This window comes from Microtus pennsylvanicus, chromosome 14 (assembly GCF_037038515.1).
Source record: "Microtus pennsylvanicus isolate mMicPen1 chromosome 14, mMicPen1.hap1, whole genome shotgun sequence".
NCBI classification, from domain to species: Eukaryota; Metazoa; Chordata; class Mammalia; order Rodentia; family Cricetidae; genus Microtus; species Microtus pennsylvanicus.
The window spans coordinates 14,652,718-14,676,616 of NC_134592.1; the positions used below are offsets into that span (position 1 = coordinate 14,652,718).

Below are 23,899 nucleotides of genomic sequence, written 5' to 3' on the forward strand. Positions count from 1 at the left end.
AAAACACAAACAAACAAAAAGACAGTACTTTGGGATTAATCAGAGATTCCTGAATGAGGCTAACTCGTCTCAAAATGTCAGCTGTGTTGACGAAATTCTTAGTTGTACTTCTATCAGCTGTCTAATAATAAACACACCTAAAGCTAATTAGTTCCTTAGTGACCTAATGGCTAAAGTCAAGAGTAACACGAACAGACTTCCTCACCATAGTCTCAACATTAACTCACTCTGTAGTTATCCCAGGCATTAATGGTGTTCACTTAGGACCAGAAAACTCTTGGGCCTAGGAAGAGAGGCAAGAGAGGACAGCTCTAACTGGCATTCATAGGTACTTATGTTCAGTTATTTGGTTGTGCTTGTGGGGAAATAGTAGGAAGAGAAATTTTATTTTTTTTAAAGATTTATTTTATGTATATGGATGTTTGTTTGCATGGATATTCGCACACCAGAGGAGAGCTTTGGATCCCATAGGACTACAGTTATAGGTGGCTGTGAGTCAGCATGTGGACGCTGGGAACTGAACCTGGGGCCAGAAAAGAGGAATTTCTGGCTCTTTTCCCACTGTGAGAGATGAAATCTAGTAAAGCAAGCCTACAGTTATAACCATACTGAAGTAAACACAGCCAAAGCCAGTGGCAGGTAGGCCAGCACTGCAGAGGAAGCAGAGCACTGTCAACACACCTAGTTCAAGGAGGTTAGGTTTGCCGACAAAATGAAGATATGAGTGGGGGTTCCTATCTGCTACCCACTTGCACTTTAATCTTCCTGCATATTTGTCTCTGGGATATGATTTTTAACAAAGATTCAAATTTTTATAAAGTTTTTAATACTTGTGAAAAGAAATACTTCCAAAAGTAATTTTGAATAACTGTTTAATTGAGAATTTAATGCCTAAGCAATTGACTTCCAACTTTATAAGCAGTGGTGACTATTCTGTCATATCACTTCCCCCTTATCCCACATATATAACAAGAATATAAAAAGTTTATAACTACTAAGTGTATTATTTAACAATCAAATTGAAACTTTCCATTTTATTTAAAGTAGACAGAGTCAATGCCGACTTTTTGAACCAGAGTACTGGAAAAACTGATGCAGCCTTGAGGTCCCCTTATGCACAATGAATTCTCCAGACCACAGTAGATTCAATCCCACATCACTAACGCTAGTAGGAGACATAAACTAGTTAAACTGAATTCCCTTATGCAGAACAATCAAGTTTCTCATAGCTATTAGACTCTCACTTCTGACCTGACTGTCCTTGATGAATGGTGTTATGAGTCCCTCAATGGTCCCTAAAGAGGTCATAGGGAAGGAAAGGAATGACAAAGAATGAAAAAGCAGTAAGCAGCTGTCCCAGAGTCCTTTTGAGTTAACATAAATCTGCTCCACTTGCTCATTGTTTAAAGATGAACTGCCTTTTCTTCATAGAGTAAGAGCTGTAGGAAAGTATTTAAAACTTTTCTCACAAGTGCTCATTAACCTCTGCTTTATTTTAAACAAGCTCATTATCCATTTCACATTATAAAAAGTAACCACGCACACATATGCATTCACAAATTAGATCATCTTTATGATACATCAATATATCTTTAAAAAACAAGTATTTTCTGATATCAATATAGGTATATGCTGATTGCATTTGAAATAGAGAAGCTGACAATAGCTTCATACATTCTATCTCAGGAACCGATACTTTAAAGTTAAGGACAATCTATGTTCCACAGGCAAACTTTGATGGAAGTATTAGCATCAGTACAAATGGCTGCTGTTGACGTAGCGTGAGCATGATAGCTTGAAATAACAGCTGATTCAAACTAGATTCATCATTTGAAATTAAGGACAGATACAATCCAAAATGTAAACAAAGCATTTATAAAAGAAATTCTGGGAATTAAGGAAATCATCAATCTATCATTTTTAAGGTATTTGTTAGCTAAAATTTTCATGAATCTTTACAGATTTTCATGGCCGAATCTAGACTGGGGTTGTCCAGGTGCTGACACTGTCACAGGATCCCAGGACCCATAGGACAGTGTTTGGTTTGATTTTTCTTCTTGGCTTAGAGAGCTCTGAGGAAATACAGTGCTTTCCTTACCTCCCGTGTCCCTGCCCAGGTTGCTACCCAAGGAGCAATCAGCTTATCCAGACTGCTATGGAATTTCTAAATGTACAACTTAGAGTAACCAAGAGCAGCTTCTCACAGACAGGCATGTCTCTCCTGCAGTCTGGATACACATCTCAAGTTGGAGCTCATTGCACTATACTGGACACTGAGGTTCAGAGCCCACGCTAAAACATATCATACCTCCTAGGAAATCTAATTCCAAGTAAGGTACGTTTCACAGCAGCTGCATGATGTCCCCTTCCCCTCCACACTTTAACAAGCCCGGCCATCATTGGAGCTCTTTTCCACCGTCACAGTCTCTGCTGACTGCTTGCCTCCTTCACCAAGCAGTTGACTTAAGGATTGGATTTTCTGGATTTTCTGATGAAAGAAGGAAATAAATTGGAAGGAGAGAAGGGAGGGAAGCGGGGAAGGAGAAAGAGACCAAAAAGAAGACATAAAACAATTATCCATATAAAGTAAATAAAGAAATGTAAATTAATGCTACTCTGAGTAAGCCTACAACATGAGAACTCTGTTTAAGAGGAAATGAATTACACATTAAGGATTACTCAGAATTACCTGTAAGTATCAAAGACCACCCTGTGGACACCTAGTATCATCCCCTTCACTTTCCATAACTTTTTCTACACTTTCGATTTTGTATGACCATAAAGGAAATTGCACAGGAATATCAACTGTCTAGTCTAGAAGACAGACGCTATGCCACACACCTGTACTTCCCTTCTGAGACACTGCTTGTCAGCACCAGAGGTGTCATTGGTAAGGCAAGTGCATGCACTGCACAGAATTTTTCTAAGTAAAACTTAGAAGTTTTTCATGAGGAAATACTTTCTGCAATCACTTCACAGGCTTGTTTTAAATAAAGAGTACCTCTTTTCTTTTCAATTTGGATATGACAGTCTCTGAAACACTATAAAAAGGCCAGTATAGATACCAATCACCCACCCAACCAATGGGCATGCTAGGAGCATATGCCAGGTGCTGCACAGTCTGGCATGTGTGAAGAAGCGGCTGTGTATGCTAGTAAGCCTTCCTTCAGATCACTTGAAACAGGTACAAACTCTGTATCAGTTCTCATGGGTCTTCATTGTGAATTCATTTTGGTAACCATCGGTTACTCAAGAAAATAGGAAATACAGTTTGTAAAAATGAAATGCATGTTCGGCAACATAAGAACAGACAAAGTATCTGGAATAAAGGAAAGCCACCACAAAATACTGGTTTAGCAGTCTTTTCTCTAAAAAATAAAACTAGTTCTGATGATGCTACCATGTTCCTCAGAAGAAGCTCAGGGCAGTAAAAAAAGAGGGTCTGGATTCTAGTGAAAAAAAAAAAAGACAGTTTATTTTCTTTTTTAAAAAAATAAGCCGGGCGGAGGTGGCGCACGCCTTTAATCCCAGCACTCGGGAGGCAGAGGCAGGCGGATCTCTGTGAGTTCGAGGCCAGCCTGGTCTACAAGGGCTAGTTCCAGGACAGGCTCCAAAACCACAGAGAAACCCTGTCTCGAAAAACCAAAAAAAAATAAAAATAAAAAAAAATAAAAAGAAAAATAATTAAAAAAGAGGGTCTGGGGTTAAAGAGAAAAATCTCAGGATAAAAAGAGGTCCCTTAAAGGAGCTATGGGCCAGATCTGCTATTTGACAGATATATATAAGCCCGAGGGCCAGGCTCAGCAATACACAGCGACTTTCCTCATACTTGAGTGGGTACATGAGTCTAGCCTAGAGTGCTGCATACCAACGTATGCCACCTCTGCTCCCATAGCTCCTAAATAGCACTAGAGCTTTCTGTAGAAAGAACAGCCTTCAAGTTGGCACCACTATTCTGCATTATCTGAATCACCTGTTGCTATGATTATTTTTGGAGTATTTAGTCCCACTGAGTTTCATCCAATATCTTTATTTTTGAATTCTGAATGAAATGGGATACACATATTTCTAAGTATATACCAAATGGTCAATCAGAATTTAAAATGAATTATAATTAGCTCCTAAAAGAAACTTCAGCCAGCCAGAGAAGAGTTTCCATAGAAAGAAGTAGCTTAAAAACCTTATTCAAAAATGTAAGCTAGGCATAGTGAGGTATACTTGTAATTAATCTCAGCATTTGGGAGGCTACAGCAAAGGGCTCAAGTTCTAGGCCAGAGTGGGCTATAGAGTGAGCCCTGTCTCAAAAACAGAAAGAAAGGAAAGAGGGAGGGAAGGAGAAAAAGAGGAAGGAGGGAAAAGATAGAAAGGAAAAGCCCATGAATTTAGTAAGTTTCATTGTGATTTGAATGGCTGTTCTGTATAAAAGAACAAAGCTGTAACTATAGTTTGGACATCCTTGCAGTGTTATTGTAATGGTTTTTAGGGTATCATTCTTTTAAAGGTCTAAAAGAAACAAACTCACAAATTCAAACAAGGAGCAAATAGCACACAAAGGAACCATGGGGAAAGAAAGCAGGCCCTTTATAACTTTAACTTCAAAGCACAAGTATTGTCTACAAATACGTTCAGCTCAGCCACACTCTGGGTCCCGTGCTGTTGTGACATCAGCTGTAGCCACCTTTCTGAATGCCAGGTGATCAGATACATCAGTTAGTGGGTGTTTAGGTACCTACTAGACAATGTCTTTGCCACATGGTAATATCAAATATCTTGTACACTCTAACATAGTCAAGGCTCTCACTTACCTTCATCTTACAACATTCCCTTGCTACAGACATTTTTAGTTCTTTCAAGTGTGGAAGTGGGAAGTAAGGTGCCCTGAGTCAAACAGCACACTCACCAGTGGGAAATTGGTACTTACAAGGTAGCCTTCCGAGGCTGCACATCTTTACTTCCACTACTCTTTGGATCAGCTGTGTTACCTGTCCCACGGGAAGTACTGGGCAAAACAGGACTAGGAGAAAAGGAGGCTGGGAGGCTACTGGTATTGCGAGTCCGGAATGAGTCATCTGGAAGTTAACATGTGGAGAGGCAGAGGTGTTGATACACTCAGAAAGATGTCTACCAAGGAGAGAAGACTCCTGACAGTGGTTTTTTTCCCCCCTTATAATTTATATTACAGTAAAGTGTACTACATTAAGATTTGGCATGTGCATAATCCACTGCCATTATCACAATCAGGACATGAAAACATGATATACTAATGGTCCATTGGGTCCTTCATAATCATTCTTCCTCTACCTCCTCTTTCTACAAACCACCACTTTCCCCCTTGCTAAAGATTAGCTTGCATTTTCAGGATTTAACATAAAAAGACTTATACAGAATATACTGTCTTATTTTTTCATATGATCAGTATAACTGAAGTTCATCTGTATAGGAATATTAGCACTTCATTGTTGTATAGATGGGCTGACGTTTCTCCTAATAAGAGTTTACTTAGAGGCAATTGGATGATTCTGGTTCCTTTTTTTTTTTTTTTTTGACAGGTTTCTCTGTAGCTTTGGAGCCTGTCCTGGAACTAGCTCTTGTAGACCAGGCTGGCCTTGAACTCACAGAGATCCGCCTGCCTCTGCCTCCCAAGAGCTGGGATTAAAGGTGTGCGCCACCACTACCCAGCTTGATTTTGGTTTTTGACTATAATACATAAAACCGCTATGAACAGTTGTGTATACATCTGTATGTGGCTATGTTTTAATATTTTTCAATAAATGCTTAGGAATAGATGTGCTGGGTTTTTTTGGTGTGTTTAACTTCAGAAAAAAATTGCCAAAGCATTATCTAGCTCCTATCTTTCTCATTTCCTCTCCCTCTCTATGTATGGAAGTCTGCAAAGTACTCTTCATCCTTGAAAGTCATACTATGAGCACTTCATTTTCAAACATGTTATAAGCAACAAGCAGTACAGCATTTTCCACACAGCTACTTCTTTGTTTTGTTTTAATAGAAGGTCTCCTACAGCCCAGGCTGCATCAGTATTGCATGCAGCCAAGGATGAGTTAACTCCTGATATTCCTGCCTCCAACTCTCAAGTCTAGGATTGCAGGCAAACACTGCTATGCTCCACTTTCCCACTGTTTTCCAGTTGTACTTCCCTAGTGATTGGTGATGCAAAGCATTTTTATGCACTTATATCTTTATCTTTAAACATTCACACTCAAATCTTTTGTCCATTTTAAGCTTAGCTGCCTAGTCTTCTCTGAACATTCTTGACACAAATCCTTTGAGATAAGATACACTATGCATATTTTCTCCAAGCCAGGTCTTGACTCATGTTTTTCTATGGCCCTATCTCAAAGCCCAGATGACGCAATATGTCACTCTTTTACTAGTATGGCTATTAGATATACCTACCTGCTCCAGACTTTCTTCCATAACTTCTTTAAAAAAATGTAATTTTATCTTTTGTGTTTAAGTCTACATAGTGAGCTAATGATTTCTATATAATGCCAGATATTAATTGAGGCTGAAGTTTTGGGTTTCATAATATAAGTACCCAATGGGCCTAGTGCCATTTTTTTAATGTACATATGGTGACATCATTATACAAGTACCATGACCAAAGCACTAGTGATAATCTGGTCTACCATGTTGATGTCTTTGTGCGAATATCAATGTTTTGATTATAGAGATTCTGTTTTAGAAATGAAAACACTGTTTGCAAACTATCTCGTATACATACATATTTTTCATGAGAAGAAAATTAGCATAGTAAAAAGGAAGACAGATTACTCAAAATAAAACTTAAAAACAAAAGATAACTAAACTCTTAAATTTTCAGGCCCTCTGAAATTAAGGGTTACTATTATTTATCTTAGTATTTATCAATCATTATTATAGCTCTCAACCAATATATACATTAGAAATATATATATAGCCACATGTAATTTTTAGTAATACATTCTAGTTTTTTCTATGAATAATCTATCTTTGACTGTAAAATCCACAAGTCAGCAAACTACATGTTGTGAAACAAATGCCTGTCTGGGTACTTAAGACGCTATAGAGCACACCATGTTTATTCAGCAGGCAGCACCTATGGCTGCTGTCACACTGCAACAAGAGTTGAGTGACTGTAACTAGACCACAGTAGCTAAAACATTTACCACCTGGCCTTAAATGAATCTTCTGGTCCTTGAAACAAACTTTCAGGTACATAAGATGGTAAATGGATTCTGCTCAACTTCCTTATAAATTACTGGAAATGTCTGTCTTCAGCAGGCCCTTTGATCACAGTCTAACTAACCGACAATTAGTTCTTACTCTCTCTTTACAAGTGTTAAGCTCTGAGTCTTGATGCAGTTTAAAATAGTATATGGTCAAATATTTCCTCAGCTGCTGTGTTATGGTAGTACTAATGGCCCATTAAGAGAAAATGGCTGCATCCTAGCAAAAATAATGGCATCTACCTCTGGATAGAAACATACCATTGTTTGCTCCTCGGAGCCCCCTGAGGTTCTGTTGGATCTGCCCAACTTCCTGTGGCTTGATTCAGAAAGGCCTAACTTTTCTTTTTTCCTTTTCTTCCTCTTCAATGCTGTCCAGAGCCCAAGCACACTTTCTCTGGTACTTTGGACTTCTTATTCCTTTTCTAAAGCACCCCTCCCCACCCTATGGCTGTTTGTCTGCCACCTTGCCTTAACTCAGACGGCATGGCTTCCTCTTTTTCTCTTCATTTCTATTCTCTTAGCAACTGCTAAGATTTACATCTTGCTTGCCCTATTGCTTTTGTCTTAAATTCTAATAAAAGTATCCCCCAGTTTCAAGTCTATTTATAAATTATTTTATTAAGGAAACTAAGATCCCAAAAAGGAACCTCAATTTCCCCAGTGACAAGAAAAGTTTATTGCTTAAGGACTTGATGAGGACACACATTTAAGAAAAACATCTTGGGGATGAAGAAATGGCTCAGGGGTTGAGAGCACTGACTGCTCTTCCAAAGTACCTGGGTTCAATTCCCAACACCCATATGGCAGCTCACAACTGTCTATAACTCCAGTTCCAGGGGATCTGACACTCTCAAAAAGACACACATGCAGACAAAACACCAATGTACAGAAAAAGAAATAAATTTTTAAAAAGCATCATATCTAGAATTAGAAGGACGTACCGTTTAAAGTAAATAATACTTTACTAAAGCAGCCATTTTGGGAAGAGTGTGTGCTACTGCTTACCAGTTAGTGAAAGCATGGCAGTCCTCACCAGCCCTGAGACGGAAGGTGTGTGAGCTAAGGTGGAGCTTTTACTAGGAAAGAAAGTGACATAGTTAGAACCTAAAACCACACTTTCAGATTTAGCTACCTAACACTTGGGGTTTTAACCTTGTTTTGAAAATACTTTCTTCTACTTCTTATGAAACATGCCTGTTGCATTTAGTATTTTTTTTTACATTTCATGCTTCCAAATACATACTTTTTCTACAACTTAAAAGCATTTCCTTTGCTTCGTCAAAACTATAGATGTTCTTCTGATGCTCAACAAAGGTAGGTAAGTTGGGTAAAGCCTTCCTGGGACTAGCTACAGTCCTGTCTATACATCCTGAGAACACTGTTGGCTAGGAGAAATGCATGGATCTACTGATGATACCAAAAGCTAGAGCTGAAAGTCTGGAACAAGGTATGATTAATAACAGAAAAAACAAAACATACTTTTCTTCAATATGTTCTTTTTAAATTTTTTATTTAAAATTTTTTTTTCATTTTACATACCAACCACAGTTCCCTCTCCCTCCCCTCCCCCCACTCCCCCACCCAACCCCTATCCACTCCTCAGAAAAAGTAAGACCTCCCATGGGGAGTCTACAAAGTCTGGTCTATCAATTCAACATGTTCTGTTCTTTATCTTGAGAAATAATATTTTTAAAGTATTTGTGCTTTCTTTCTAATTTTCAATATCTTTTGATATAATAATTTAATAATATACTAATTATATAGAATATAGAATAAATAATATGTAATGTTTTGTATCAATATCTTTTAAATATTTTTATTAATTGAGAATTTCATACAATGTATTTTGACCATATTTTTCCCTATCTCTTCCTGGATCCACTCCCTTTTTTATCTTCCCACCATATCTCTCAACGCCATGTCTTTTTTTTTTTTAAATAACCCACCAAGTACAGATTGTACTTCCCATATATTCACAGGTGTGGGACCATCCACCAGAACAGAGTTGACCCAGCAGGGGTCACAACCTTAAAGAAACAAACCTGCTCCCCCCAGAAGCCATCTGCTGTCAGGAGCTGCTCAGTTAGGGGTAAGGGTCATAAGTCCCTACACCTTCCATGCCAGAATACTGACTGGCGTTTGATATTGTGCAGAGGTTTTGTGCAGGCAACCTCATGTTTTCTTAAAACTGCTTGGCTTTTCCAGTGACCTACAGCTGTTAATGCTATATGCATTTAACACATATTACAAATCATGGTAGTTTAATCATGCCGATTCTCTTCTAATCTTAGCTGGTTACAATTTTGACCTGGGCTATAAACAAAAAGCAGATATATATCTACTATTAGATCTCTGTTGTGACTGCCTACTGGATAAACACACCTGTGGCCTGTCCATATGCAGAAATGATACAATGTACATGGATGTGCAGCCTGTTGGCAGATAGAGCATGCTCACACTCATTTGGAAGTTAAGAGGTATGTATAATATATTCCACCTTTCTCATAGAGAATGGGTATATTCTGTGATATTTTCATATAATGTCATGGAACCAGTCGTCCTACAGTGCAAAGATGCCCATTTTTTAAATTTTTTTTCCTTAGCCGGGCGGTGGTGGCGCACGCCTTTAATTCCAGCACTTGGGAGGCAGAGTCAGGCGGATCTCTGTGAGTTCGAGACCAGCCTGGTTTACAAGAGCTAGTTCCAGGACAGGCTCCAAAACCACAGAGAAACCCTGTCTCGAAAAAGCAAACAAACAAACAAACAAAAAATAAATAAACATTTTTTTCCTTGAGAAAAGATTTCCTGAGATACCCATTTTGATACAAATAGTAAATACCTTTAAGTACCTTCTATTTTTAGTGTGATAATCTTTACAGAAGAAATTGATAAATTGTCAGCCCATAAAAAATTCAAATTAATTCTGAGTTTGTGATATAAATATTTACATATGTAAATATGTTAATAAGTAGGGTGACCACAAAATAAAAACTCCAGTTAAGAATGAACAGTTGACAGCACATACCTAGCACACTTGTCTAAGTTGCCATATTTTGCATGAAAAGCTTGATTATTAAAAGATTGGCTTCGAATCAATTTGGATTTCTTGATTTCTTTGCCTAGAATGAAGCAGAATGAAGGAAAATACAAACTCTCAGTTCCCCCTTTACCATTCCAACCCCCTAGTCCTCCTCAAATCCTACTATGTCCAGAAAAACCTAGATGGGTGAAGTCTCCACTCTTCAGTCTGAGCTGACTGCAGTAATTCTAATTCAAACCACCCAAGAGGAATAATGGGGAAACTAACTGGAAAAGCTAAGGGCACTTTCAAAGTCAAAGTGTAATGGCCTGGCAGGGATAAAGATGCTCTACACAGACAACTCTGACCCATCCTTTGGCTATCAAAATATTGAAACAGCAGAGCTCAAGAAACTAGAGTGTCCCAGGAATTTCATGCAGGATGAAGGGAGAGACTAAATTCCTGGATAAGGGATTTGCACTCTGTCAGATCACCTGGAGAGGAGACAGTGAGTCAGTGGCAGAGAGGACTGCAAAGTGACCTTGACTGCTCAAATATGCATAACTTTAGCCTTTAATTAAACCTGAACCTCATAACAGGACCCTGGAAATGGTCTTAGCAGGGAGGGAAGGTGGACCTCACTAGACCTTTATTCCTCTTTCCAGTGTAGCCACATTGAATAAATTTTCATTTTTGTTTTTACTATTAAAAAATAAATAAAAAGACACATCAGGAATCATATATATAATCTAAAAGCAAATAAAACTGCAATTTGTCTTTTAAAACAAACATTATATGAATCATAAAACAGAAAGAGTCCTTACTTGTTGATGGAGTGCTAGATGGTCCAGGAACAGAAACGGGGATGTTCTTGGGTAGGCTCTGCGTTAGTGTCCTAGGGTCTCTGCCTAAAATAAACTCTGTTTTAAGTTGTGTAACTTCATCTGACTCCTGTAAAATTCACTATCCCTATTTAACCAGCACTATTTCCCAAATACTTTTACTTTATATTTTCCATGGTTCAGTCTCCACTATTGAGGGTCAGTTCCACAACCTTGTAATTGTCATCCAAGATTAAGGTTCCCTTTCCAGGGACTCTGAGCCTCACACTGTTGCCTCCCTTTTCTTATGTACTCCTAATACCTATACCACATTAGTCAGCCAATTTTCAAAAGTAACTTCTTTTTAAAAGCAAAAAAAGTAATTTTCCCTATCAAATTAAAGCTCCACATAGTATTTCAGGATACAAAGATACAAAGTTACTGTAGCCTTGGTTGCCTAAATGTCAAAAGAATGGAATCAACCTCTGGGTGAGCCAGAGTCTGCTCCCTTAAGAACTAATCCAATTGGGCTGGTCAAAAACCTGGCTAGGGGACCATCATGCTTCAAGAAGGCAGATTTGCCTTGATAAAGAGAAGGGAAGAATAATAATCCCTCTAATAATTTACCTTTTCCCCAGAACTCCTGGCTTCTGCGCAGTTGCTTAGAGAACTGCAGGCACACAGCTTCACAGGTCTGCATTTCTCAGCGTGCTTTCCCTAATGCTTTGGGCTTCACCTTCTCTAAAGCTCCCCTCGCAACTGCATGCCTTCCCGTCCACCACTCCAGCTAACCTCCTGGCTTTCTCTTTTTCTTTTCCATCTTCCTCCTCCAGGCAGCTACCTGGATTAACAGCCCACTCCCAGGTTTTTCTTTTAAAACCAGTGAAGTTGTTCTTGAGCTTCCTTTTGCATGTATTCTGCTCTACAGAAAGGGACCTGGATTTCCCCAGTCACCCAACATTAATCCTGTAACTGAGTGAGAAGACACAGAACTACTTACGTTTCTTCTCAAAGCTTTTCTCATTGGAGGACTTCCCTTCGTTCTGATGCTTCTCCTTCTCAAGCTGTTCCTGTTGGGATACAGTGGCGTGTTACAGGTGCAGCGTGGGAGTTTGTTCTGGGGAAAATGACTCTAGCCTTCAGAGATACAAATATACCTCACAAAAATACCTCTAAAAATGGGGCTTTCCCTTGGTACAGAATTTGGAGGCTTGCCACTGTTTTAATTTGTGGTATTTTATATCACAAAATATTGCTCTTGGGAGTTTGTTCAACTAAAACAATGACTTCGGCATCACTCTATAATGAGTATTTATTTCCTACAAGGTGTTCACTGGTTCTCATCATAGCATATCTTTAAGTATGGCCATTTCAATTCCTACTTGGCAAACAACAAAATGTTTTTCTTTAAAAAGACTAAGAGGCCTTCACTGGGTGGTGGTGGCACACAACTTTAATCCCAGCACTCAGAAGGCAAAGACAAATCGATCTCTGTAAATTCAAAGCCAGTTTTGTCTACAGAGCAAGTCCCAGAACAGCCAAGGCTACAAAGAGAAACCCTGTCTCACAAAACAACAACAAAAATAAAACAAAAACAAAAAACTGAGAGGAAAAAGAAGTCTACCAAACATATTTAAAGTATCTTATTGAAGCATGATATATAGAAAAACTGAGGACTATAAACTTAAGATCGCAGGCATTTCCACAGTGGAGCTTGTGATTTTTAAGAGAATATTGTTGACAGAATTAAATTAACCTGGGCTAGCTTTAGTCCTTTAAACAGACATACATTGCCCACTGCTGTACTTGCTTCAACATCTTTTTAACTATCAGACAAAACTTTTAAAATGTGCGTTTAGGAGACTAGAGAACTAGCTCAATGGAAAGAGCAAATACTGCTCTTACAGAGGACTCATGCTGACTCACAACTGCCTCCAAGTTCCAGGGGATCTGACGCTGGCTTCTGAAGACATCTGCACTCACACATACAATACATAACTAAAAATAGAGGAGAATTATTCTTCAGCGGACACTAGCTTCCACTAATCCAAAGTCTACAAATATCAGGCAGCACCTGATAGCTACAGCAGAGATGTCCCCACTTGACTGAGGTATGCCTGCCTGCCTGTGGTCCCAAGGTATGAGGAGATGAGTATGAGCAAAACACAATGCTGTATATGTATAAAAATATTATGAAAACCATTCTCTTGTATGCTAACTAAAAAAGTTAATAAAAATCCAAGTTCTATTTGTCTGGATGCTTTTTCTAAAACCTCTGTTTGTTTCTTTGTTTCTGCTCTTGCTGGTGCTAGAGATGGAACCCTGGGCCTTCCAAAGTAGCACACACTAACACTAAGTGACACCTCCAGCCCCTAGATTAGCTCCAGTTAACACAACACTAATTAAAATGCCAACACACTTTTGACAAATAAAAATTGACAAACTAGATGTCAACCTTTTATCAAAATGCAAAGGTCCTACACTGGCCAAAGCATAAAATAAATAAATAAATTTTTTTAAAAGAGTTCAAAAACATACCCTATCTGATTTTAAAAATACCTACAGTTAAAAAGTATGAAAGCAAGTTGGTATTGCCTAAAAAGCAGACATACAAATAAGTGAGTGGATCAGAAGAGGAAGTCAAGAAACACAAAGATGACTGACACTTGTGAAAGGTGGTAAAGCAATTTCAGTGGGAGAAAAGGAGTTTTGGTAAGTAGAGCCAAAATAGCTAATAACAAAAGATATAAATATTAATTTAAAATTGGGCAAAGGTCTAAGTGTAAATTTCAAAACTCAAATTTGTAGAATCATGGAGGAACATGTGAAGTCAAAAAGACAAAGGATTCTTAAAGAAAACAGCAATCATAAAAGAAAGGCTTAATAAGTTGGACTTTAGGGCTGGAGAAACAAGACAGTGGCTAAAGTACTTGAGGCCTCTGCAGAGGACCTGAGTCTGGTTCCTAGCAACCCAAGTGGGTGGCACATATCCACCTACACTCCAGGAGGCCTGATGCCCTCTTCAGGCCTTCAAGGGAAATCACACTTCTGTACATATACCACATACACACACACACACACACACACACACACACACAATCAAAAATAAATCTTTTTAAAGAATAAAAGGAACATCAAATTTAAAACTTTCCAAAGAATGTTAAATACATCAAGAGAAGGCAGAGTTCAAGAAAATATTCACAATATGTGCATGTGACAGAAGAGCTCTTAATGATGTGAACAGCCTACTTTAGGTTCTCAAAATGGACTTACAAAAACAAGATAGGGAAACAAGCTCCACCGGGAGCAGATGCCAGGAGCAAATCCAGTCCCGGAAGCCAACCCAGTCCTGGGACACTGGTGAACCAGAATTGAGTCAGCAACCATATCCAGAGTCAGTAATCTCCACTGGAACAGTTACAGGGGAGTAACCGCTGAGCAAGTGAGCCAGAGCCAGAGACCCCTAAAGGTCCAGACGTAAATCTGGGACCTTCAGGGGAGTAGACCTAAGCCAGGACCCCGGTGGGTCCGGGTGTGAGTCTAGGACCTCCCAGGAACTAGGCCTGATCTAGGACCTCTGCCAGTCTGGGCATGAGTGACCTTGGGACCTCTGAAGGAATAGGCAGTAACCAGAGATCTCAGTGGGGCCAGGTGTGAGTCTGGGTCCTCAGAGGGAGTAGGTCTGAGCCAGGACCTCTTTGGGTACAGGCATTGGTCTGGGACATCAAAGGGAATAGGCAGGAAACTGAAACCTCTGAGTGTCTGAGCATGAGTCTGGGACCTCTGAGGGAGTAAGCAGGTCCTTTGTGATTCTGGGCACACCTGAGCCTAGGACCTCCGAGGCAGTAGACCGAAGTCAGAAACCTTTCCAGGTCCAACTCCAACCCATGGACTTCTGCAGGAGAGGTTCCACACCAGGATATAAAGAAACAGGGCAAAGCCAGCAACAAAGGCCAAAGTAAACCCAAGACAGCAAACTTCAAGGGAACAGAGCAAATCACAGGAGAGCTAAGCTATCTCTAGGAACATGGAGTAACCAACAGGGTAACTAGAACTGTGATACTGACTGTACCATGAGGAACAAACATCTGAGCTTTGTATTTACTGGCACCTAGAAGATTATTCAACAGAATCTCAGACAGCCCCAACCACACCTATTAGAAGAAAAGATGAGTAGAAAAGGTAAGAACACATGCAACACTGCAAAGAGCAACACAATACCAGTAAAACAAAAAGACCTTACAACAGCAAGACCTGAACAACCAAATATGGATGAAACAGGAAAAAAATGACTTAAAAAGTAACTTCAAGATAATGTTTGAAACTCTAAAGGAGGAAATGAGAAATTCCCTTAAATAAATGAAAAAAAAGGCAAACAAAAAAATTGAAAGATATCAGCAAATCACTTAAAGAAAACCAAGAAAAAGAAATCAAACATATGAAAGAAACTATTCAGCACTTGAAAAGAGAAATAGAGGCAATAAAGAAAACACAAACCAAGGGAATTATAGAAACAGAAATCATGAGAAAATGATCAGGAACCACAAACACAAGCATGAACAGCAGAATACAAGAGATGAAAGAAAGAATCTCAAGCACTAAAGATACTATAGAGGAAGTAGACTTAAGAGTTAAAGAAAACATTAAATCTAACAAGAGCTTAACCCCAAATATCCAGGAAATATGGAACATCATGAAAAGGCCAAATCTAAAAATAATAGGTATAGAAGAAGGAGAAGTTAAACTCAAAAGCAAGAAAACATATTTAACAAAATCATAGAAGAAAACTTTCCTAACCTAAGAAAAGATATGACTATGAAGATACAAGAAACTTACAGAACACCAAATAGACTGGATCCAAATAAAACATCCTCTTGCCACATAATAATCAAAACACTAAACATACAGAGTAAAGAAAAACTATTAAGAGCTGCAAAGGAAAAAGGCCAAGTAACATATAAAGGTTGACCGATCAGAATTGTCAGTGGAGACAATGAAAGCAAGAAGGTCCTAGTCAAGCCTTATGTAGACATTAGGAGACCACAGATGCCAGTCCAGACTACTATACCCAGCAAAACTGTCAGTCACCATAGAAGGACAAAACAAGATATTCCATGACAATCTAGATTTCACCAATACCTAGCCACAAACCCAGCCCTACACAAAATTCTAGAAGGAAAACTCCAATCCAAGGAAGTTGGCTACATCAACAAAAACACAACTGATGGTCTCATAGCAGCAAATCCCAAAGAAGGGGAAAACATACAAATTAACATCATGAACAATGGCAACTAAAGTAACAGGAGATAGCAATCACTGGTCATTAATATCTCTTAATGTAAACGGACTCAACTCACCTATAAAAAGGCACAGGCTAAGTAAGATATTGGATACAAAAACAGAATCCATCCTTCTTCTGCATACAAGAAACACATCTCAACCTCAAAGACAGACTTCATCTCAGAGTAAAGGGTTGGGAAAAAAATATACGAATCAAAGGGACCTAAGAAACAAGCTGGTATAGATATCCTAATATCTAACAAAATAGACTTCAAGCTAAAATCAGTCAAAAGAGACAAAGAAGGACATTTCATATTAGTCACAGAAAAAATCCATCAAGAGGAAATTTCAATACTGAACATCTATGCCCCAAATATAAGGGTACCCTTATACGTGAAAAAAAAAAACTTCTAAAGCTTAAATCATACATTAAACCCCATACACTAATAGTGGGAAACTTTAATGCTCCCCTCTCACTACTGGACAGGTCAATCAGACAAAAAATGAACAGAGAAATAAAGGAACTAACAGATGTTGTGACTCAAATGGACTTAATAGACATCTATAGAATATTCCATCCAAACAGGAAAAAATGTACCTTCTTCTCAGCACCTCATAATACCTTCTCAAAAACTGACCACATACTCAGTAACAAAACATACCTCAACAAATACAAAAAATTGGAATAACCCCCATGTGTCTTATCAGATCACCATGGTCTAAAACTAGAAGTCAACAGCAATACTAATTCCAGAAACCTCACAAACACATGGAAATTAAATAGTGCTTCCCTGAATCATCACTGGGTCAAGGAAGAAATAAGAAAGAAATTAAAGACTTCCTAAAATTCAATGAAAATGACCACGCAACATACCCAAATTTATGGGACACGATGAAAGCAGTGTTGAGAGGAAAGTTCATAGCACTAAACGCCTACATAAAGAAGCTAGAAAAATCCCACACTAGTGAATTAACAGAACATTAGAAAACTTTATAACAAAAAGAAGCAAACTCACCTAAGAGAAATAGACAGCAGGAAATAATTAAAGTGAGAGCTGAAATCAACAAAATAGAAACAAAGAAAACAGTATAAAGAATCAATAAGACGAAGAGTTGGTTTTTTGAGAAAATCAAAAAATAGACAAACCTTTATCCAAACTAATCAAAAGGCAGAGAGAAAATATCCAAATTAACAAAATCAGAAATGAAAAGAGGAAATAACAACACACACGGCAGAAATACAGAATATTCAAGTCATATTTCGAAAACCTGTACTCCACAAAATTGAAAAACCTTAAGGAAATGGACAACTTTCTGGATAAATATCACTTACCAAAATTAAATCAAGATTAGACAACCAAATTAAACAGTACTATAACTGGTGAAGAAATAGAAACAGTCATCACAAGTCTCCCAACTAAAAAAAGCCCAGGACCAAGGATGTTTTCAGCTCAGAATTCTACAAGACTTTCAAAAAAGAACCAATACCAATACTCCTCAAATTATTCCACAAAATAGAAACAGAAGGAACATTGCCAAACTCTTTTTATGAGGCTACAATTACCCTGATACCCAAACCACAGAAAGATACTACTAAGAAAGAGAATTACAGACCAATCTCACTTATGAACATTGATGCAAAAATACTAAATAAAATACTGGCAAATCGAATCCAAGAACATATCAGAACCATCATCCACCATGATCAAGTTGACTTCATCCCACAGGTGCAGGGATGGTTCAATATACAAAAATCTGTCAACATAATTCACCATATAAACAAGCTGAAAAATAAAAACCACATGATCATCCCATTAGATGTCAAAAAACCTTTCAACAAAATACAACATCCCTTCATGATAAAGGTCTTGGAGAGAGCAGGGATACAAGGAACATACCTAAACATAATAAAGGCAATATACAGCAAGCCAACAGCCAACATCAAACTAAATGGAGAGAAACTCCCAGCGATCCCACTGAAATCAGGAACAAGACAAGGTTGTCCACTCTCTCCATATCTATTCAATATAGTTCTTGAAGTCCAAGCTAGAGCAATAAGACACCAAAGGGAGATCAGGGGGATACAAATTGGAAAAGAAGAAGTCAAACTCTCACTTTTTGCTGATGATATGATAGTTTATATAAGCGACCCCCAAAATTCTACCAAGGACTTCTACAACTCACAAACACTTTCAGTAATATAGCAGGATACAAGATTAACTAAAAAAAAAAAAATAGTAGCCTTCCTGTACACAGATGATAAAAGGGCTGGGGAAGAAATCAGAGAATCAACACCCTTCACAATAGACTCAAATAGCATAAAATATCTCAGAGTAACTATAACCAAACAATTGGAAGACGTGTATGAAAAGGCCCTTAAATCTTTGAAGAAAAAAATTGAAGAAAAAGCCAGAAAGTGTAAAGATCTCCCATGCTCCTGAATTAACATGGTAAAAATGGCAATCTTACCAAAAGCAATCTACAGATTTAACATAATGCCCATCAAAATCCCAGCAAAACTCTTCAAAGATGTCGAAATAATGGTACTCAACTTCATATGGAAAAGCAAAAAAAAAACCAGGATAGCCAAAACAATTATGTACAATAAAAGATTTTCTGGAGACATCACAATCCCTGACTTCAAACTCTACTATAGAGCTATAGTACTGAAAACAGCCTAGTATTGGCATAGGAACAGACAGGAGGACCAATGGAACCAAACAGAAGACCCAGATATCAATCCATACATCTTCGAACACCTGATTTTTTACAAAGAAGTAAAAAAATATCAAATGGAAAAAAAAAAGCATATTTAACAAGTGGCGCTGGCATAACTGGATATCAACATGTAGAAGAATGAAAATAGACACATATCTATCACCATGCACAAAACTTATGTCCAAATGGATCAAAGACCTCAACATAAAGCCAGCCACACTGAACCTTAGAGAAGAGAAAGTGGGAAATACACTTGAATGAATTGGCACTGGAGACCACTTCCTAAATATAATAACCCCAGCAGCACAGACACTGAGAGAAACAATAAATTGGACCTCCTAAAACTGAAAAGCTTCTGTAAAGCAAAGGACATGGTCAACAAGACAAAAACGACAGCCTACAGAATGGAAAAAGATCTTCATTAACCCTACAATCAGACAGAGGTCTGATCTCCAAATTATACAGAGAACTCAAGAAATTGGTCACCAAAAGAACACATAATCCAATTTAAAAAAATGGAGTACAGACCTAAACAGAAAATTCTCAACAGAGGAATCTAAATGGCTGAAAGACACTTAAGGAAATGTTCAACATCCTTAGTCACCAGAGAAATGCAAATCAAATCAACTCTGAGATTCCATCTTACACCTGTAACAATGGCCAAGATCAAAAATACTGATGACAACTTATGCTGGAGAGGTTGTGGGGAAAAGGGAACACTTCTGCATTGCTGGTGGGAATGCAAAATGGTACAATCCCTTTGGATGTCAGTGTGGCTATTTCTCAGAAAATTAGGAAACAACCTTCCTCAAGACCCAGTGATACCACTTTTGGGTATATATCCAAAGGATGCTCAATAGTGCCATAAGGACATTTGCTCAACTATGTTCATAGCAGCTTTGTTCTTCATAGACAGAAGCTGGAAACAACCTAAATGCCCCTTGTCCGAAGAATAGATAAGGAAAATGTGGTACATTTACACAATGCAGTACTACACAGCAGAATAAAAAACAATATCTTGAATTTTGCAGGAAAATGGAGTTAGAAAACATTATTTTGAGTGAGGTAACCCAGACACAGAAAGACAATTATATCTACTCACTCTTAGGTGGTTTGTAAACATAAAGCAAAGAAAGTCAGCCTACAAACCACAATCCCAGAGAACTTAGACAACAATAAGGACACTGAGACTTACATAGATCAAATCTACATAGGAAGTAGAAAGTAGAAAAAGACAAGATCTCCTGAGTAAATTGGAAGCATGGGGACCTTGGGGTATGGCTAAAGGGGAGAGGGGAGAGGCAGGGAGGGGAACAGGGAAAAATGTAAAGCTCAATAAAAAAAAAGTAATTTTGATGTAAAAGTTGGAAAAAAACAAGATAGGATGGCCTATAAAGAAAACACTAGTTTGTATCTTTGGCATCAGGGACATTTAAAGCCACATGAGTTCTAGAAAATATGATCACCATAGTGGTAGAGACTTACTCAATGAGTTCTGAGAATGGATTGCCAGGGGCAGGTGGGAATGTCTCAACTGAGACTGAATACAAGTGGTTGCATACCCACTAGTTTTACTTAAGAAACTCATTTTCCTAAACACTCTCAACTATAATTTTTCTTCCAATTTATAACAGATAAAACTTTAGAAAATGAAGACTTTTCTTCAGTCTTTCAGGAAATTTGCAAAACTGAAATAAATTAGTTTTAGGTATACTATCAAAGCCCATCTAAAGCTAGTCAGAAAGAAGCGTGCATGGGACAACATACCATTTCCAAAAACAGTAGTTCTTCTCTTTCTTTCTCTTGATCCAACAAATCTTTCTCATAATTTTTTTTCTGAAACTGTTTAAAATTTAAAATGGCATTGTTAATCATTTGTGCCAACTTCTTGCTGACTCTAAGTATCTCTTTACTATAAGTGTAGAATGTACTCACCATATCCATAGACATTTCCATTCTGTCCAACTCTAATACTGTCTACAAGGGAAGTTTTTAGAGATTACAGTTGGTCCAACAGTAATGAAATACAATCAATAAGTACTTCTGCAAAAAACTCTTTCCCGGGGGTATTCAAAGAGAAGAGCTTACACTATGCTAATCTGTAACCACCAATAAGAGAAGAGCTTACACTATGCTAATCTGTAACCACCAATAAGAGAAGAGCTTACACTATGCTAATCTGTAACCACCAATAAGAGAAGAGTTTACACTATGCTAATCTGTAACCACCAATAAGCCCTCGAAAACTGTGTCCCAAAGTCACACCCATTCATACCTTAGTTTTTCAACATTTTCAAACAATTCACATAACAAATCCTCATGCTAGAGCAAAATCATATGGCATAAATTTTGGAAAGAGATGTGCTTGGGTGATATCAGATCTTCACCACCTATTAGCGTGTTCTCAAGCAGCCAGTTTCTAGCTCTAATGCCTTTACAAGGCCAGACAGACCACTGGATTCACTCTGAGGGTTCTTCCCACACTCTTCTAGAAAAAAAATAACTTCCTGAATTGAGAACAATAATAGATAAAATCTAGTGAATGGGGTATAGGTCATCACTTGAGCCAGGCTCACAGACACCTCACAGGTGCTCAGCTCTCCCACAAGGAACTCATACTGCTAGTAACAAAAATGATTACCTTTAGAAACACCCTTCAAAGGAACTGGTAGAGCCAGCAGCAGCAAACACACCTATCATGTATTAATTCTTACCATAGATTATTATCCTATCAAGTTAAGGTAGGGAAGCTGAAATTAACACTGCCATACTACAAGACACATGCTTTCTAAGCAGGAGAGACACTTACTTTTTTCACAATAGCCAGGACATCTTTATCTTTTTCTTGACACAGGAGTTTTCTCACACACATTTCTAACTGCTGAAGAAGATGCATGTCTGCAGGAATCTTCAGAGCTGATTTCACTTTGGGCAGCATGTAGCAAAGTTTCATTCTGCATTTAGAGTGAGCTTAATAATAACTAACAGTAATAGGAATGTGGAACAGAAAAAGTTTAATCTTTAGAAAATCTCAGAGTTCAACTGTCCATGCATGTGTGGAGTGCCTACTATTTATAAGGCATTCATTATTGTGGATACCAAGACACAAAATTGAACCAAACCAATAAAATCCTCTGTTTTTCAAGAATTTACATTCTGGTATGAGGCATGAAAAATAGAATGCTTATAAAGAAAATGTCTGCCAGAAAGTGGTGAGTCAATCTGAAAGGCAGTGTTGGAGTAGTAATGTTTTCACTGAAAATATGTATGTAAGAAAAGATCTAGAAAAACTGGGAGCAAGTCTCTCACAAGTGTCTGGAAAAGCATTATGGCCAAGAAGGAAGGCTTGCCTGGTGATACTCTGGATTAGCAAACTAGCCTCGAGAAAGAATATAGCAAAGATGAGCTTAGTAGGAGACCTGAGTGGTGACAAGGGGCCAGCTCATGCAGGGCTCTGCAGGACACTGTACAGAGCCTGGCTTCTATTTCAAATGCAATGAGAAGCACTGGAGGCTATGAGCAGAGGAGTATAGTGATCTAACTTAACTTTCCTAATTATCATCTGCTGTTTTGAGATTAGACTGTAAGTGGTTAAGGAGGGAAGAGAAGCAATGGAGAAAACCCCAAGCAAGAGCTAATGGTGCTTTGGGCAAGGAGCAGTAGAGGTGCCCAGAGAAGCCTGCTCTCTGCATGTCTTTTGTGAGCAGCAGAGTGGCCACAGGGACTTGCAGATGGGAAGATGGAGAGAAAGGGGTTTAGGTTTAGGCCTGGGCAGTGGGAAGTTGAACCAGTTGCTTATTGAGATGCAGAACACTGCAGCAGGAAGAGATGCAGACAAAGCAGACCCAGCACTGAATGCTAGACAGATTAAGTCTGGGATGCCCATTAGATATTCTATGGGAATTATAAATCTGCAGCTAGCTCAGTAAGCCTGGAGTCCAGGTGGATGTCCTTGCAAAAGATAAAGTCAGTAATGCATAAAAATGATAGTTTAGGCAAGGGAATGGAGAGATCGTTAACATAATAAAGTCAGTGAGGGAAGAAGAGAAATGGGAAACATGCTAAGGCTCTACCATTGTCTAGATCCACTAAGAAGAAACAAGGAGGCTAAGGATTGCAAGGGAGGTGAGCAGAGATCCAAGAGATTGAAGAAAGCCTTCCCAGGAGAAGGTTGTCAATGAGATGTTCTGCTTTGTTAACTCCACCTTTCCTTCTTTTTAGGCTAGTTCTGGGGACAGAAGCTGGGCAGTTGTCTATCTTAAAGCTGCTAGATTCATTTGTTCATCGTGTGTTCTCCAGGTTAATGCTCTGTATTTCTTTTTGCAAATCTTGAGGCAGCTAAGTGCCACTGCAGGGTTTCCAGGATGGTTTTTTGGCATATGCTTAGCTGAGAGCTTTTTCTACACAGTAGCCCTTGCTTCTGTGCATATGAAAAGTGAAGAAACTCTTCTCTGGGATTCTCAATACTATGCACCAATTGTCTCCATTTCAACCACTGCTCAGCACAGACACTGGGGACATTGTAACTAATAACCCTCAAGTCCCCTCTGGAGAAATGACTTCACTCTGGTCACTGGGGAGAAGGGTCCTCGAAATACCAATATAGGATTTTCCTAGCCTTAACGGTGTCTAAATGCAGTAAATTAAATATTGAAACATTTATGTAGAGAAGCACACAATTTATTACCCAAAGCATATCTAGAAAACATTTTGATTCATGGGCCACAAGATAACAAAGTTCTTGAAAATAAGGACTATAGCTTTTAGTAAGAAATACTTTTTAGGGATCTTATCATATTAATAATAATAGTTACTCAGCCAGACTGGCAGGC

At 38.4% G+C, this 23,899-nt stretch overlaps 1 protein-coding gene across 2 annotated transcripts in view; it reads right to left on the reverse strand.

Moving 5' to 3' along the window:
- Positions 1 to 1,014: 1,014 nt before the first annotated feature.
- Ppp4r4 (protein phosphatase 4 regulatory subunit 4) overlaps positions 1,015 to 23,899 on the reverse strand; it is a 97,757-nt gene continuing 74,872 nt past the window's right edge. For both annotated transcript variants that reach the window (XM_075947736.1, XM_075947734.1), the window contains 9 exons: positions 21,877 to 22,021; positions 21,003 to 21,044; positions 20,835 to 20,909; positions 12,070 to 12,139; positions 11,073 to 11,156; positions 10,255 to 10,348; positions 8,235 to 8,305; positions 4,922 to 5,069; positions 1,015 to 2,488 (listed from right to left, as the gene is read on the reverse strand). In XM_075947736.1, the coding sequence (XP_075803851.1) occupies positions 2,464 to 2,488; positions 4,922 to 5,069; positions 8,235 to 8,305; positions 10,255 to 10,348; positions 11,073 to 11,156; positions 12,070 to 12,139; positions 20,835 to 20,909; positions 21,003 to 21,044; positions 21,877 to 22,021 (754 nt within the window). In that variant the 3' untranslated portion in view covers positions 1,015 to 2,463. The remainder of the gene's footprint in view (positions 2,489 to 4,921; positions 5,070 to 8,234; positions 8,306 to 10,254; positions 10,349 to 11,072; positions 11,157 to 12,069; positions 12,140 to 20,834; positions 20,910 to 21,002; positions 21,045 to 21,876; positions 22,022 to 23,899) is intronic.